The following is a 16,774-nucleotide window of genomic DNA, read 5'->3' as shown; positions in this document are numbered from 1 at the left end:
TTGATGCCACTTTATACTGGAGCTTAGTTGGTGCACTACAATACCTCACTTTTATAAGACCCGATATTGCTCATTTAGTTGGTGTAATGTGTCAATACATGAGTCAACCAACTGATGCTCAATTCTTCCTTGTCAAAATGATACTCAGATACATCAAGGGGACTTTACATTGTGGTTTGACTTATAAATCTGGGTTTTTTTCTCTGTTATCAGCCTATTCAAACTCCGGTTGGGCTGCTGATATCAACACATGGAGATCCATTACAGGTTATGTGGTGTTCTTTGGTGATAATCCAGTTTCATGGCAATCCAAAAAGCAATCTTCAGTATCTCGAAGTTCTACTGAGGTAGAATACAAATTCCTTACTCATTGTGTTGTAGATGTGTGTTGGCTTCGATCAATCTTGCGAGACTTACATGTTTATCTTCCCTCACCACCAGTTTTACACCGATAATCTCTTTACTCTTGCACTTAGTACAAATCCTATATTTCATTCTCGCATCAAACATCTTGACACCAATTTCCATTTTGTTCGTGAGAAGGTTCAAAAAGGAGATCTTATGGTCAGGCCCTTGGTTTGTTACCAAGAGGTCTGGGGTTCGACACCTCTCAAGGTACCCACCTAGCAATTGCTAGAGTTTCTTGCCTACCAAATGTTGTGGGGTCAGGCGGGTGGCCTAGTGAGTAGTCGGGTCAAAGACCCGGAGACACTAGATTCAAAAAAAAAAAAAAAAATGGTTCAATACATTCCAACCAAGGAGCAAGTTGCTAACATTTTTACTAAGGGTCTTCATAGTCCTGTGTAGCAATCTTAACCTTGGTACCCTGGTTAAGATTGGGAGGGGGGGGGGTTAATAACAAACTTGGACATGTGTCAACAGTTTATTAGTCCACATGTATTGACTGTACTGGTTATATGGTAGCTTACTTGATACGCTACGTATTAGTAAGCTCTATATAAGCTTGAGTGTAATAACTGTGGTGGTTAATGAGAACTCTGAAACTTCATATTTCTTGCTTCTCTCTCTAAAGCTTTCTTGCACTTTTCTCTTCTTTGCTTAATCATTTGTAAGAATCCAAGATTGTTAATAGCTTCAAGCTTCGGATGAAAGAAAAAAATGGCTTAAAATCCTGAATCCGTTCCTGATCCCAATATAGTGCTCACAGTTCCAGTGTTCAATACAACAGCTTAAAATCGATAATTAAATTAGCACCATCATGCAGTTGCTTCCTTGCGGACAAACCGCATCAACGATGTTGGTGGCTCCACAAATTCAGTCGTTTTCTGCTTCTTTCTAGCTACTTGTTCTTCCTCTTTCATTTGTTGCGCTAAGAAAGGACTCTTTGCTTTTGCAATTAAGTCTTTTTTCTTTATCGTCCTCTTACTCGGCTTACTCCTCCCCTTTGTTTTCTTCTTCAGTTTAATGCCCTTCACAACTTCAACAGCAACTTCAATCTCGGCCATTTTCTCTTGTTTTGTTGGTTTCTCTTTCTTCCTCTCGGGCTTCAATGTGCCGATCTTTGCAGGATCAAGCATAATCGTCTCAGCCGGGAGCTTATCAAGTAAAGAGTGCACTTCACTCTCTCTTCTTTGTTTAGACGTTTCAAATGGATTTGCCACCAAGGTATCAAAATTGGGTTCCCCTGAACCAGGAATCAGGATACTGGACCATCCCATAGAGTGCCCTATGCCTAAAACATCTTCATAAGGTCGAAACAACAGCTTTTCTATTTGGTAACCTTTAACCATTCCATGATTCATGTATGTCTTGTACATCTGATTCCCATCCAAATCTCTCAAGATTTGTACAGATGATCCATTTCCCAGCTGACAAGCTAAAAGACCCTTCTGACTAAAATCCAACGTCTTTGCATTGCCCGGTAAAGTTTGGAGCGGTTCATCCCCAAGTTTCCTCAAGTCCCAAAGCTTAATTTTCCTCTCTTTCCCAGCTGTCGCCATGAGATGGCCATTAGGGTGGAATGCGATTGCCGAGACGGGTCCCTTGTGACACAGAAGTCTAAGTAGAGACGCAGAGCTTGTAGGCTTCCACATGGAAACTGTACCAAGTGATTGACCCAAAGCAACAACCCCATTATAGGGGTTCACCTGCATCGCATCAGTACGGCCTATGCCTGTCCTGTAACTACCTACCATCTCACCCATTGTCACATCCTGATAATGAAGCTGCCCAAAATTGTTTATTGATGCCAAAAGGAAGTGGTTTTTCAAGAATTGAAGCCTTAAAACTGCACCATGTTCCTACATGATAAGAAATGCAGATAACTTTAGTTCCATGTTTATGCATCTCGATTTAGTCAGCACAAGGAACTCTTTCACGTGTGAAGATTTAGAGCAAACAAAAGGAATGAGCTGAACGTATACGAGAAACGACCAACAAGGATTCACAGAGATTGAAATCCTAGAGGATGCGCACACATTAAGTCCAGATAAATGTCATAAAATTCTGCCCAAATTATGGATGTGCCATTTGGTACTGCTTAAGCATGTTTGACCTGCTTAAGGGCTTGTTTGGAAGTGCGTTTAAAATCATTCAACGCACTTTTAGAGAAAATATTTTTGGGTTCCAAAAGCACTTGAAGTGCTTCCTAGAAGAAGCACAAATACTTCGAGTGCTTTTCTAGGAAGCATTTTCACCAAAACTTGTTTCAGTCATTTTAAAAACATTTCTAAACGAGCCCCAAGTGTTTATGGTTTACCTGGATAGCAGTATTTAATGTTCACGCTTCTCATTAACAGGAAGCAATTGACACATAAGCAGATTACAATCTGCTAGTTGTGTGTGGTAACTGGTCTGCCTATACACTTAACCCAAAAGATGATACCCACAACAGCGTAAGTAAAACACGATCTATTTAATGCAAAATGCTAACCTTTAAGCAATGAAGTTCAGTGCCATCCCGGTTATAAATATAGGGATACCTGCCAGTCATGAGAATGTTAGCCATGCTGAATATAATAAAACAAAACAAGAAGTCGTAACACAGTATCATCAAACACAGGGATTTAAGTTAAACAGAAGATAGATTTTATTTAAGTGGCATAGAATCCAAAACGAGATTATTGCTTATAAGCTACCCATTTTCTTTAAGAATATAGATTTTATTAAGAGAGAGAACAACCGCACAAACTACAGACAATGAGCCCATTTGCAGTTTACAAGTGTCATTAAATGAACTCTCTAGACATTTTACATTACACAATAATTACTAAAGAAACAAGACAACAAATTTGAAACCATGAAACATCAACTGCTGCTTTGCAAATAGCAGTCCAGTAATAATGCAGATAAAGAAGACAGCCTGAACTCTATAGTAACTGATGACAAATACGAACCAAAAACTAACTTGATGCAACATCATTTCCATATCCACCCCTAAATAACAACAACAACAACAACAACAAAGCCTTTTCCCACTAAGTGGGGTCGGCTATATGAATCCTAGAACGCCATTGCGCTCGGTTTTGTGTCATGTCCTCCGTTAGATCCAAGTACTCTAAGTCTTTTCTTAGAGTCTCTTCCAAAGTTTTCCTAGGTCTTCCTCTACCCCTTCGGCCCTGAACCTCTGTCCCGTAGTCACATCTTCGAACCGGAGCGTCATTCGGCCTTCTTTGCACATGTCCAAATCACCGGAGCCGATTTTCTCTCATCTTTCCTACAATTTCGGCTACTCCTACTTTACCTCGGGTATCATCATTCCCAATCTTATCATTTCTCGTGTGCCCACACATCCCACGAAGCATCCTCATCTCCGCTACACCCATTTTGTGTACGTGTTGATGCTTCACCGCCCAACATTCTGTGCCATACAACATCGCTGGCCTTATTGCCGTCCTATAAAATTTTCCCTTGAGCTTCAGTGGCCTACGACGGTCACACAACACGCCGGATGCATTCTTACACTTCATCCATCCAGCTCGTATTCTATGGTTGAGATCTCCATCTAATTCTCCGTTCTCTTGCAAGATAGATCCTAGGTAGCGAAAACGGTCGCTTTTTGTGATCTTCGCTAGATTGCTCCGGTCATTAGTGTGGATAAATATATAAATGGATAGAGATAGGAAAGCAAACACAAGATGTACGTGGTTCACCCATATTGGCTACGTCCACGGAATAGAAGAGTTCTCATTAATTGTGAAGGGTTTACACAAGTACATAGGTTCAAGCTCTCCTTTAGTGAGTACAAGTGAATGATTTAGTACAAATGACATTAGGAAATATTGTGGGAGAATGATCTCGTAATCACGAAACTTCTAAGTATCGGAGTGTGAAGTCGTCTTGACTTGCCTTATCTGTCTCATAGGTAGATGTGGCATCTTCTCTGGAAGTACTCTTCCTCCATCCAGGGGTGGTATCTTTAACTGGTGGAGATGCACAAGGTAATGTATCAATTTCACTTGAAGCTTACTTGTAGTTTCAGGCTTGGTCAAGCGCGATACAAACCATGTAGTAGGAGTCCCCCAAGTCGCCGAGCTAGGGGGTCTGCTGAAAGAGGTGACAGACAAGGTAAGCAATCAGAGCTCCGACTGATTGTTCACCTTCTCCCCATCTTGCAGCAGCATGAAGGATAAAGAGAAGAAAAATGAGAAGAGATGATATGAGATACTTTTGCTTTTGAAGAAGTAACTTTCCACAGGCTTATTCTTGAACTGAGCTGGAGGGTTTTCTGGTTTCCTCCAGAGTATAAGGGCGACTGAAGAATTTGAGGGTCAAAACAAGTCCATCAAATCTAGAGTACGTTCCACCCTACTGATATGGGATACTTTTGCTTTTGACAGAGTAATGGATGTATCGGCACGTGTGCTGTTACGCTTGTCTCCACATGCTTCCTTGTATCCTTCGCACTTGCCCTATCTGTTCCTCAAGCAGATGCGGAATCTTCCCTGGAAACATAAGATGTTGAAGATGAGTACTCGAGAGCAATGACAGGTAAGTAATCAGGTAAGGGGTTCCAGGCAGTCAGTTCCTGGCTGGAAGCTTGATTCCAAGTGCTGACTGATTGCTCTCTTTCTCCTTGTCTTGCAGGTAAAAACAAGGCCAAAGGAAAAGACAGGGAAAAAGCATGATATGGGATACTCTTGCTTTTAACCTTGATGATATGAGATATTCTTGCTCTAGTATAGCTTGTTTGCAGAGGTATTATCGGGGGGAAAGAAAGCTGAATATTTCGAAAGGCTTTGTTGGGAGTGCCCTCTCAGATATGATGAAGGGTTGAGCATTTTTGCAAGTCTGCCTGTCCGTTGGGGATGGAGGTCGACATATATAGGAGTCTCCCTAACAAGTAGTAATGCTATTCCTTTACCCTGCTTGGTCATAGCACGGTAGTGGGAGCTGCCAATTTCACATGTTTTAACTCTGTCAGAGCACTTTGAAAAAGTGGTCTGTGGTATCTGGCTCTCGAGATTCGGAGAACGATGCCTCTTCGATTTTTGAGAAAGCAATCATGCTGGGGGTCTGGCTCTCGAGATTCGGAGAGCAATGTCTCTTCGATTTTGAGGAAGTAATCATGTTGGGAGTCTGGCTCTCGAGATTCGGAGGGCGGTGCCTCTTCGATTTTGGAGCAAGCAATCTTGTTGGGAGTGTTGTCTCGAATGTGAGTAAAGGTTGGGCATGTTTGCTAGTCTACCTTGCCACGAAGCACAAAGGTTGATACACAGGGACTTTCCAATTATCCAGCAATGGTACTGTTCCCTTACCCTCCTTCGATTTTGAGAAAGTAGTCATGTTGGGAGTCTGGCTCTCGAGATTCGGGGGACGGTGCCTCTTCGATTTTGGAGCAAGCAATCTTGTTGGGAGCGTTTTCTCAAATGTGAGTAAAGGTTGGGCATGTTTGCGAGTCTACCTTGCCACGAAGCACAGAGGTTGACACACAGGGACTTTCCAATTATCCAGCAGTGGTACTGTTCCTTTACCCTTGTGGGTAATAATATGGTAGCTAGACCTTCAAAATTTATGTGTCTAAACTTTGTTAGTGCTGTTTCTTTGCTATTCTTTGACCTTTCTTGGTCAGAGCGATGTAGTGGGAGCTGCAAGCTTCACGTGCTCAACTTTGGCAGAAAACTTTGGCAAAGTTATCTGTTGTACCCATGAGCTATTGTTGCGTGTGGGAAGTGGGTGATTGACAGTAAGATTCATGTGCTTTCTACTTCACCAGAAGTCTTCGACAGAATGCCCATAATTTCTGCAAAGCTGAGTGTGCGTGTGACAGGTGCTGACAAGGCTAGAAAAGTAGGTGCCTCTTCGATTTCTGAGATCGGCCCTCGTGGTCTCTGAGCAGCCCAGCTTTTGAGAAAGCGAGCGCCTTTTCGATTGATTCGGAGAACGATGCCTCATCGATTTTTGAGAAAGCAGTCATGCTGGGGGTCTGGCTCTCGAAGATTCGGGGAGCAGTGTCTCTTCGATTTTTGAGAAAGTAATCATGTTGGGAGTCTGGCTCTCGAGATTCGGAGGGCGGTGCCTCTTCGATTTTGGAGCAAGCAATCTTGTTGGGAGTGTTTTCTCGAATGTGAGTAAAGGTTGGGCATGTTTGCTAGTCTACCTTGCCACGAAGCACAGAGGTTGACACACAGGGACTTTCCAATTATCCAGCAATGGTACTGTTCCTTTACCCTCTCTTCGATTTTTAAGAAAGTAGTCATGTTGGGAGTCTGGCTCTCGAGATTCGGAGGACGGTGCCTCTTCGATTTTGGAGCAAGCAATCTTATTGGGAGTGTTTTCTCGAATGTGAGTAAAGGTTGGGCATGTTTGCTAGTCTACCTTGCCACGAAGCACAGAGGTTGACACACAGGGACTTTCCAATTATCCAGCAGTGGTACTGTTCCTTTACCCTTGTGGGTAATAATATGGTAGCTAGACCTTCAAAATTTATGGGTCTAAACTTTGTTAGTGCTGTTTCTTTGCTATTCTTTTACCCTTCTTGGTCAGAGCGATGTAGTGGGAGCTGCAAGCTTCACGTGCTCAACTTTGGCAGAGAACTTTGGCAAAGTTTTCTGTGGTACCCATGAGCTATTGTTGCGTGTGGGAAGTGGGTGATTGAACAGTAAGATTCATGTGTTTTCTACTTCCCCAGAAGTCTTCGACAGAATGCCCATAATTTCCGCAAAGCTGAGTGTGCGTGTGACAGGTGCTAACAAGGCTGGAAAAGTAGGTGCCTCTTCGATTTCTGAGATCGGCCCTCGTGGTCTCTGGGGAGCCCAGCTTTTGAGAAAGCAAGCGCCTCTTCGATTTCTGAGATCAGCCTTCGTGGTCTTTGAGCAGCCCAACTTTTGAGAAAGCAAACGCCTCTTCGATTTCTGAGATCAACCTTCATGATCTCTAAGCAGCCCAGCTTTTGAGAAAGCAAACGCCTCTTCGATTTCTGAGCAGGCGCCTCTTCGATTTCTGAAGCTCCGTCGAGTGCAGATTTTTATAAGGGCTGGCATTAAGTTCCAAAGCACACTTGAATCTCCACCAGTAGAAGCTTCATTCTTCATTCTTGCACTTCTCTCTTCAACACCTTTGAAAATGTCTGGCCCCTCCGACCGTCGTTTTGACTTGAACCTTGTTGAAGAGGCAGCCCCGCCTTCTCCAGACAACATATGGCGCCCATCCTTCGTCTCCCCTACTGGTCCTCTTACCGTTGGGGATTCCGTGATGAAGAATGATATGACCGCTGCGGTGGTGGCCAGGAACCTTCTCACTCCCAAAGATAACAGACTACTTTCCAAACGGTCTGATGAGTTAGCTGTTAAGGATTCGCTGGCTCTCAGTGTTCAGTGTGCAGGTTCTGTGTCTAATATGGCCCAACGCCTATTTGCTCGAACCCGCCAAGTTGAATCATTGGCGGCTGAAGTGATGAGTCTCAAACAGGAGATTAGAGGGCTCAAGCATGAGAATAAATAGTTGCACCGGCTCACACATGACTATGCTACAAACATGAAGAGGAAGCTTGACCAGATGAAGGAAACTGATGGTCAGGTTTTACTTGATCATCAGAGATTTGTGGGTTTGTTCCAAAGGCATTTATTGCCTTCGTCTTCTGGGGCTGTACCGCGTAATGAAGCTCCAAATGATCAACCTCTGATGCCTCCTCCTTCTAGGGTTCTGTCCAGTACTGAGGCTCTAAATGATCCCCCTCCGGTGCCTTCTCTTTCTGGGGCTCTACCGACTGCTGAGACTTCTCCTAAGCAACCTTTGTGAAGGCTCCCTCTTGTGTGTTTATTTTGACTCATGTATATGTACATATTTGTAGCTTATCGGGGATATCAATAAATAAGCTTTCCTTCATTTCAACGTATTGTGTTAAATACACCAAAGCCTTCTTCGCTAAGTTCTTTGAATTTTCTTTTGTTGAAGCTTGTATGTTGAAGCTTTCTGAGTGGAGCATGTAGGTTGGGGTAGTGTTCCCTTAATTTTCCGAGTGAGGAAAACTTCTCGGTTGGAGACTTGGAAAATCCAAGTCACTGAGTGGGATCGGCTATATGAATCTTAGAACGCGCTAAAAAATCCATCTATTTTGGTCCATCCTTATAACACAAAACTGTCATTATCTTGCAAATGCAAAGAATTTTGGCTTATCCAGCTGGTTCTTGTAAACACTTAACAAGTGCTGGTCGCATATCAAATAAAAGTAAAATAATTAATAAAAAGCAACAAACGTTAAGTCCACTGGACGCAACGGAGCTATTAATGCTGAGCAATATCAGGGGCATGCAACAGAACGTTTCAACACAAAATAAAATTGCATAATCTGCCCTGTAACTATCAAAATATTGCCAAGCAGACAGCACTAACACAAGCACTGCAAAAGGTTTTATACCTTTTCTGGGCTGCAGCAAAGAATAAATCGTTGTGCAAGAACACCACATCCCGCACTGTTTCTCTAACCTGAACATCAACAGTCAGTTAATCAGCCCAATGTTCCAGTCAAAACCCTGAAGTATGAAAAAGAAGTACCCAGCATTCCACCATATCATTAGAAAAAAAAGAAAACAAAATTGAACTAATACAACCTAAACTTTTAGGCTGTGCACATTTACCACCCCAAAAAAAATTCATAACTAGCACTTTAAAACGTGGTCTCAAAATCCAGTCACAACTGTGTGGCCACCCCTCCACAGTTCATAATTTATATCAAATCAGGTTTTTTTCAAAACATGTGGGCCCATTTTCAAGGATGTTATCATCACATCAGATATTTTAGTGAGCCAATGATTTTTGAGAGAAAAGAGAAAAGGAAAAATAATATCAAATGCCTACTCTATAAATCTTGAGCCATAAAGACATCACTTGAAAAAGTGGCCACATGTTTGCCTTGTGACATAATTTAACTGAAATGTGCACGGAATCAGATGGAGGTGCCACATACAGAGCATAGTCTGGATGGTTGATTTAAACTACTTTTGCAGGTAGTATATAAGTCCCAATTTCGCTTTAAGGAACATAGAAAGAATGCTTCACACCAACGGCCCAAAATGTACATCCAGGACACCGTTTTACAACATTGACTGCAGTAACATTAATCCATCTAAAAGGACTACCCTGAACAGTGGAATCTTACATTCACATGTAAACTTCGAGATTTGCTTAGTTAAATTCTTGCACTAGAAATGGCAAAAGGATACAACACAGCGTAGCAATTGAAAGATAAAACTGTACTTGCATGATTCCTTTCAATTATCTCTTCCATATAACTCAGTAAATTCTTTTCAGCATACAATTAAGACTCATACTTTTAGTTATAAAGCTGGCATCGTATCAAAGGCATTAACTCATTACTAGTATATTCAAACTTCACACATGAAGACTAGTACACGTGAACGTGTCTGCGAGCAGCACGTCCAAATCAATATCGCTACGTCCAAATCAATTTTGGGTAAAACAAGGTCACAGCATCAGACTGAAAACAACAGCTTGGCTACTTTATTTGCACTCATACTGCATGAAATACCTGAAATTCTTTAATCAGCCTCATAGTCTTCATGTCTACAATAGCCAGATGGCCCTTGCGTCCACCAATTGCCATATGGCGACCACTTGAGGTGAAATCCAGCGTGTACGGTCCGAGATCTGCAGATAATAGTTAGGATTCAGGGATAAACATTAGAGCAAGATTAGGCAGGCCAGGAAAGTTAATCTAGACACTTCAATGAATATTGAATACTTAAGAGCTCCGGTGTCAATATGTCCGAACTCTGCTTACACTATTCGGGAAAAGGATTCTGCTTACACTAAATGTTGATAGCATTTCAGGAGGTGCATTGCTAAAAAAATTTATCTACAATGAAATTATATGAAACATCATTACAATCAGTAGACAGAGTGTGTAATAACAAAAGATGCTAGCGCCTATACAGCATGACGCAATGCATTAAATTACTACATATTTGAGGACACATTATAACAAGTGGCATGCAGCCACGTGATGTTACAAATTCCCCATTAATTAAAACATGTGTACCATAAGTAACATATGTGATAATGATTTATCCATCTCTCAGCAACTGAACAACATGAACCGATATTTCGACCTCACTAAGATTTATAGCTAATATACAGTTTTGTTTTTTATTTCACACAATTAAGTTTGGTTAGGCCAGCTAAATCGGCATTTGCATAACTGATATCAGAAGGCAACAAAACCAAGTATATACAACGTCCTTTTAACTACAATAAGCAAAACAGTAAAGCGTCACTTTTAAGTTTCTGAGTGACTTTACAATAAATAAAGGTAGTGTTAGGTGTCAACCTGGTAAGATAATATCAAATTGATTCCTTGAGCTTGATATATCTACTTCACGAGCAATTGATTCTTGTTTGATCCTCCATGTCTTCTCCATGCCTTCAGCCTCCAAATAGCCTCCCTCACTTGGTAGAAGCCACTGATAATTTGATCACAAATGAAAACAACAACAAAAATCACATACTTCATCACATGTACAAAAAAAAAAAAATTAATAAAAAAAACAGGACGATGTTTTTGGTAGCATGTTCAGGTCAAGCAATGGTCAATGAGGACACAAAAACTTATATCGGGGGTTGTCATTGTGCAACCCAAACTGGATATCACACTAAACAAAAATTCACCTTCTCGGCCATGGCAGCAGCTTGTGCAGATTTCCCATATAATTCTTCTCGAATGGTAAGTTGACCCTTCAACTTTTTATCTTGCAAGCCCTGAAGACGTTGGGAATGCAATGATGCAGTGAAAACTAAACAAGTTCAAATGAAAACTCTAATTCTCGATTCCATACCTCCAAATTAGCTTTGCCTCTAAGAAACTTGTTCATTTTTATCTCGAGCTCATCAGTTATATTGTCCTGCAATTTAAGATACTTCCCATTTATGTTTGTAACAAAAAGCAATGCATAAGAGCCCCAGTGTTAAACTTAAACTCTCAGTCTGACGAGTTAGATGTTGGAGACATGCACACAAAAGGCAATATTACAACTCAGATTGCCTGAATGATCATAAAAGACCACAAGAAGATGTCAAGAGACTGCTAGAAAAGTTATCATATGTTCTACACAGAAATTAAAACGTACGGATTTCTCGTTTGGAGGCACATAATTGCCCTCATCTTGTTGCACACCCATCTTGGCCAATCCAGGCTCGTATCCTGAAAACGCAAAATTCCCAGAAGCTTGATCAGTAATGCAATCCAACTTAAACATCATTTTTTGAAGGACATACAGAGACAAAGACACCAAATACAGAGACTGCATTTCAAAAACTGATACGTAAATTTCTGCTGCTGGAGAAGAGGATTGATACGTAAATTACTTGTGATAATATTATATATAACAATAAGCAAAATGTTTCGTTGAGACATATTGTCGAACAGTGGATGTGCAGTTTACCTTTAGAACGAGTGGAAGACAGGATTCCGATTCCGGGAACCAAAAAGCTGACGGAGAACTAAGCAAACCGTAGGCTAGAGTTTAGACACGCAAGTCGTCCTTACCACAGTGCTGGAAAGGAGTTGAGTGTCGTCGTGAGTTTGAATCTCATTGGCAGCTAATCTAACGTGTAATCTAACAAAATTTATATTTGGACAAAAAGGAAAACAAGGCTAGGGTTTAGACGCAACTACACAGTGGCAGGAGAGATGGAAAGGCCATGGGCCCGGTCCAAACTCGCAAACCCCGTGTAAGTTACATGAAGAATATGATCGTAGGATTTGACAGCGGTCCGCCCGATCCATCATTACTATTATAGCGCGTTTACGTAAGGGTAATCGGAATCAAGAAACGGAATTGAATTCCGATTACGGTATACTTCGGTGTTTATTAAATTTGGAGGAATCAAAATTTAGTTGGTTCCACACAAATTTTGGAATCTAATTCCAATATTTGGCTGATTTGGATTCCTAAGATAAAGGAGGTATTTGGATTCCGGATGGCTTGGGAATCAGAATGCTAATTTTTCTTCCTTTATGCCCTCACTTACTTTCATTATTTCCAAGATTATCCTTTTAACCATAGAGTTATTTTTCTTTTCACCCAACTCATTTCTCTCTCAGCCGCAGAACTCTCTCTTCTCTCAACCACAGCTCTCGTCACAATTACGGATAGGTAAATTCCTACTTCTTCTGCGTTTTTATCTTTGTGATCATAGTGCTCGATGAATATCAGCGTTTCGTTGCTCGTTTCTTTCTTCTCCATGATGAATTTTCTTTCCAGGAATTCGTTCAATTTTTTCCCCGATTTTCTTCTCTTTTTTTTTGGTGTGCGAAAAACTTGGACTTTGGACGAGAAAAGCGAAAAAAAAAAGAATTGAAATTAATGATAATGTTGTCTGTGCATGTTCTCGGACGCCTGAGTTGACTTCACTTGTTAGAGAGAGAGAGAGAGAGAGAGAGAGATTTTCAGTAAAAGTTGGAAACTTTGTTGTTGGTTTTTGGATTTGTGAATTGGGTCTGATTTGTTTTGATGTTTTTTGTTTTGTATCTTGTATTGGGGGGAGTGATTGGTTGCTGAGAAAATGTGGGAAAATGGTGGATTGAAGTAGATTGACATCTGTTGTTCTGTTGCATATTCTACATTTATGTAATTTACTTGAGTTATTTGGTTGTTGGGAACTTATGGAGCTGAATGTTGATTTACAAATATTTATTTTACAGAATGGATCTTCTTTTTTTTCATAGTTAGGTGCATAAAGAATCAAAGATGCAAAATTTTCTTTTTATTTGCCGTTTGGATTTGTTTGACCGTACGCTTAGATCAGGGACATCTGGGATTTGTGTGTTTGATGATCTTCTGAATTGGGTTATGCAATTTATTTATCCTATTGGGTTTAGAAAGCTAGGTATTTGAAGAGCATATGATGCAAGGGTAAATTCTAGTTGTATGTCTTAACTTGAAGAAATTAATCTGTTAAATTTAGGCATATGTTGAACAAATTGCAAGTATTTTAGTTTCTTTTGATGGGTTGGTGGGAGTTTGCAACGGGGCCTTCCACCAGGGAAGTAAAGGGTTGAGAGATTGGATAACTTCCATGCCTTTCTGGAGGTATAGTTGTTACTTTTTGGGATATATACATATGCATATATGTGTGTGCACGTAAAAAATTAATTGCAAAATTTACCTCTTCCAGACCTTGCGTAAAGCGGGAGCCTTGTGCACTGGGTATGACTCTTTTTTTTTCTTCATATCAGCGGACATTGAAGTTTCGTTTTTACTGTTGTGCTAGAGGTACATGGTGGTTAATAAGCACCATTCCTTGCATAGTTGCATTTTATATGGCGAACTCGTTTTTACCATACATAACTTGATCTGGGAGGCATTTCTCAGTGCTTTATGGAAAAGGAAAGAGGATTATTGTGTTTTATGTGAAGGGTCTAGTTTCCTAATCAATATAACATTCCTGGGAAGTGTTTTTGAGATCATCTGATACAAGATTATCATTGTTTGGTATGATTTGACTTGTTAAGAAAAAAATTGATATGCAGGATTATGTACCTGTGATCTTTGAAATGTTGTATTGTTTAGGAAGAGTACTTTATCCCCAATTCTTTATGCTCACAAATGTTTATTAATCAAATATTCATCATCTTTATGACATTAGGAAGAGTGAGGACAAGGTTGTGGGTTGAGCTCTCTTCAGTGGTTGCAGGTATACTATGATTTATGTTGTTATTTTTCCATTAATTGTGAGACTAGGTATGGAGGGAAAAAAAATGTAAATTTTTGTGACTGATTGTGTTCTGTAATGTTAATTTATTTCAGTTTGCAGATTTGTTTATTAACTTGTTAATTGAAGTCCTTCATGACATTTTTTTTCTTTATTATTTTCTGTAGACTAATGGCTCGTCTAAGTTTGTCCACAAAGAAGAAATTACATGCTATGTTGAATGTGTTGATTGTCTATCTTCGAACTATATTTGTTGCATGTGCTACTTCTTGTTTCTATTCTTGGTATCGTTTCCAAAAACGCCTTAGAAGTCCCTCACCTTGTTAAACAGTTATAAGAGTTTACAAGCAATTAGAATACTTACATGGTTTAATTTATGAGAGTGATGTGACATGTATTGCTGAACTACGAATGGATAGACGATCCTTTCATAGATTATGTCAAGTTCTTGTGACTAGAGGACATCTACGAGCTACTCGAAATATGTCTATATAGGAGATGGTTGCATTTTTTCTATACATTCTTGCACACCATCTTAAGAATCGCACAATTAACCACCACTTTAGAAAGTCTGGTCGAACAATTAGTAAGTATTTTCATGAGTGTATTAAAGTAATGATTCGATGCCAAAAGGATTTTTGGCAAACACCTGAGCCTATCCTTGAGAACTCAACCGACACGAAAAGGAAATGGTTTAAGGTATGTAGTATCTACATGCCTACACTACTCAGTAATTACTAGCTTTTTATTTCATAGTTTAGTTTGTTAATTTAATGTCCTATATACTGTAGAATTGCTTAGGTGCACTAGATGGAACACCTGTTAAGGTGCATGTACCAGAATGTGATAAACCAAAGTACAGAACAAGGAAAAATGAAATAGCAGTGAAGGTTTTGGAAGTCTGCACTCCGGACATGCAGTTTATATATGTTTTACCTGGATGGGAAGGGTCCGCACATGATGGTCGAGTTCTTAGAGATGTTGTGACTAGGAGAAATTGATTGAAAGTCCCTAATGGTAACACTTACAATTTTTTTAGTAATTAAAATTCTTAGCTTTTGAATTGCAAGTGATAGAGTTGTAAGTTTGACAATTTAATTCTTTATCAACAATAGGTTGTTACTATTTAGTTGATGGTGGCTACACAAACGGAAAAGGTTTTCTTGCACCTTATAGACGAACCCGTTATCATCTGAATGAGTGGAGATGATGAATGCTAGTTTTTTGCTATGACGTGCTTGCTGCCATGATGATATATCAGGGGAAATTGTGAATGTTTTGTAAATCTAATGACTGATTAGATGGCACCATGATGGTGAAGAACTACTTTTTGTTGATATTATGATGTTTAGGCAGGTTAGGAATATTTTGTTGACAATCTGATGTGTAGGCAAGTTATGAATATTTTGTTGATAATATGATGCCTAGGCAGGGTATGACTAGTTTGCTTAGGTTGGTTATGATGGTTGGATATATGTACTTTGATGTAAAATATTAACTTTAATGAAGTTATTTCCTTCTCTTTATTTGTTCCTAATGTTTTTTCTTCATTTATTTACTATTATACAAAATCCACCTCGTGAAGATCTCTTTAGTTTAAGAAGAATCAAGTTTTTTTATTTGAAATGGTAAAAGTCATTTATTCTACTCCTTGACATTATGTAACAAAATACATCTTTAAAGAGTTAAGACTGAAAATGCTCCTAACAATTTCTTTCCATGTCATTCTAGCTCATTACGCATAATTATATGCTCATTCACATTATGCACAACTCCATACATATGCCGAAGAGAAAAAATTACAATTTGAGTGAGAAAATTTAGATATTAAAGCCAATACTTAAATTTATAAAAAAATAAACAAAATCATTTTAGTATGTCTATGAAATAAAAAAGCAATCTTACTATTATATACTATGTCAAATTTTATTAAAAAAAGTATATAAAATATTTGATTTGAGACAAGGGCACTTTAGTAATCATATTGGTTTATATTCCGATTCTACTGAATTAGTAAACAGTTTTATGGAATTGTATTCCGATTCCGGACAGTTTTAGTAAACAACTTCAACAGGAATCTGATTCTGATTCCATCTCATTTCAATTCCTCCTCAATTCAATTCCTCTCAATTTGATTACGGATTAGTAAACGCGCTATTAGTGTTTATTATGATCTGCATTGTTCATGTTACAAAATATTGTATACAAATTATTTTGTGAAAAAAATTAATTAAAATTAGGATCGTTTAGTTAATTAGACTATAGCAAATATATAAATGGTTTGTAATATTTTTGCCGATTTAGACACTTTGTTTTGTACAATTAGATAGCTAAATAATCTCAAATTTTATTGACTTTTTGAAGCAATGATGTTTACATAATGATTTATATATTAATAATTATAATTATAAGCATGAAGTTTTGTGAATGAGTCACAAACTGTTTTTGTGGCGCCGAGTATATCTAAAAATAATGTAAAATAAGTGTGTATTTATCTCCCAACGATCATTGAGTTTGAACTATTTGTCTGATGTGTTTTTATTAAGGATTTATATGTAGAAAACTCTTATATTAATGTGTTTATTAGTCATTTTCATATTCAATATGTCCGATGCATGCTTTTAGAACCAAATACATTTTTGCA

The 16,774-nt window shown here is 39.1% G+C and overlaps 1 protein-coding gene and 1 long non-coding RNA gene across 3 annotated transcripts; one reads left to right on the top strand and one right to left on the bottom strand.

Annotated features, from left to right (window-relative positions):
* Positions 1 to 1,107: 1,107 nt before the first annotated feature.
* On the bottom strand, positions 1,108 to 12,155 carry LOC103408488 (probable U3 small nucleolar RNA-associated protein 7). The gene is made up of 9 exons (XM_029091426.2): positions 11,859 to 12,155; positions 11,544 to 11,617; positions 11,253 to 11,318; positions 11,086 to 11,175; positions 10,748 to 10,880; positions 9,950 to 10,068; positions 8,819 to 8,886; positions 2,894 to 2,942; positions 1,108 to 2,261 (listed from the first exon to the last, which is right to left on the bottom strand). The coding sequence occupies exons 2-9, from the start codon at positions 11,592 to 11,594 to the stop codon at positions 1,218 to 1,220; spliced, it is 1,620 nt and encodes a 539-aa protein (XP_028947259.1). The 5' UTR covers positions 11,595 to 11,617; positions 11,859 to 12,155; the 3' UTR covers positions 1,108 to 1,217.
* Positions 12,156 to 12,436: 281 nt separating this feature from the next.
* LOC114820524 (uncharacterized) lies at positions 12,437 to 15,656 on the top strand. 2 transcript variants are annotated; one of them, XR_003767957.2, is made up of 4 exons: positions 12,437 to 12,572; positions 14,065 to 14,829; positions 14,922 to 15,147; positions 15,246 to 15,656. It is a non-coding gene; the product is annotated as an uncharacterized lncRNA (long non-coding RNA). The 2 variants fall into 2 exon arrangements; XR_003767956.2 differs by having other exon boundaries at positions 14,065 to 15,147.
* The last annotated feature ends 1,118 nt before the right edge of the window (positions 15,657 to 16,774 follow it).

The sequence above is a fragment of the Malus domestica genome, chromosome 13, assembly GCF_042453785.1.
Source record: "Malus domestica chromosome 13, GDT2T_hap1".
Taxonomy (NCBI): domain Eukaryota; kingdom Viridiplantae; phylum Streptophyta; class Magnoliopsida; order Rosales; family Rosaceae; genus Malus; species Malus domestica.
This window is presented reverse-complemented; position numbering and strand designations above follow the sequence as displayed.

Bases quoted from the DNA above. Each gene is read 5' to 3' on its own strand.
- LOC103408488 (XM_029091426.2), bottom strand. From the start codon at position 11,594: ATGGGTGTGCAACAAGATGAGGGCAATTATGTGCCTCCAAACGAGAAA. The intron at 11,176-11,252 runs GTATGGAATCGA...CAACGTCTTCAG, and splicing joins GAGGCAAAGCTAATTTGGAG to GGCTTGCAAGATAAAAAGTT. The intron at 2,262-2,893 runs GTTAGCATTTTG...CTTATCATGTAG, and splicing joins CTGAACTTCATTGCTTAAAG to GAACATGGTGCAGTTTTAAG.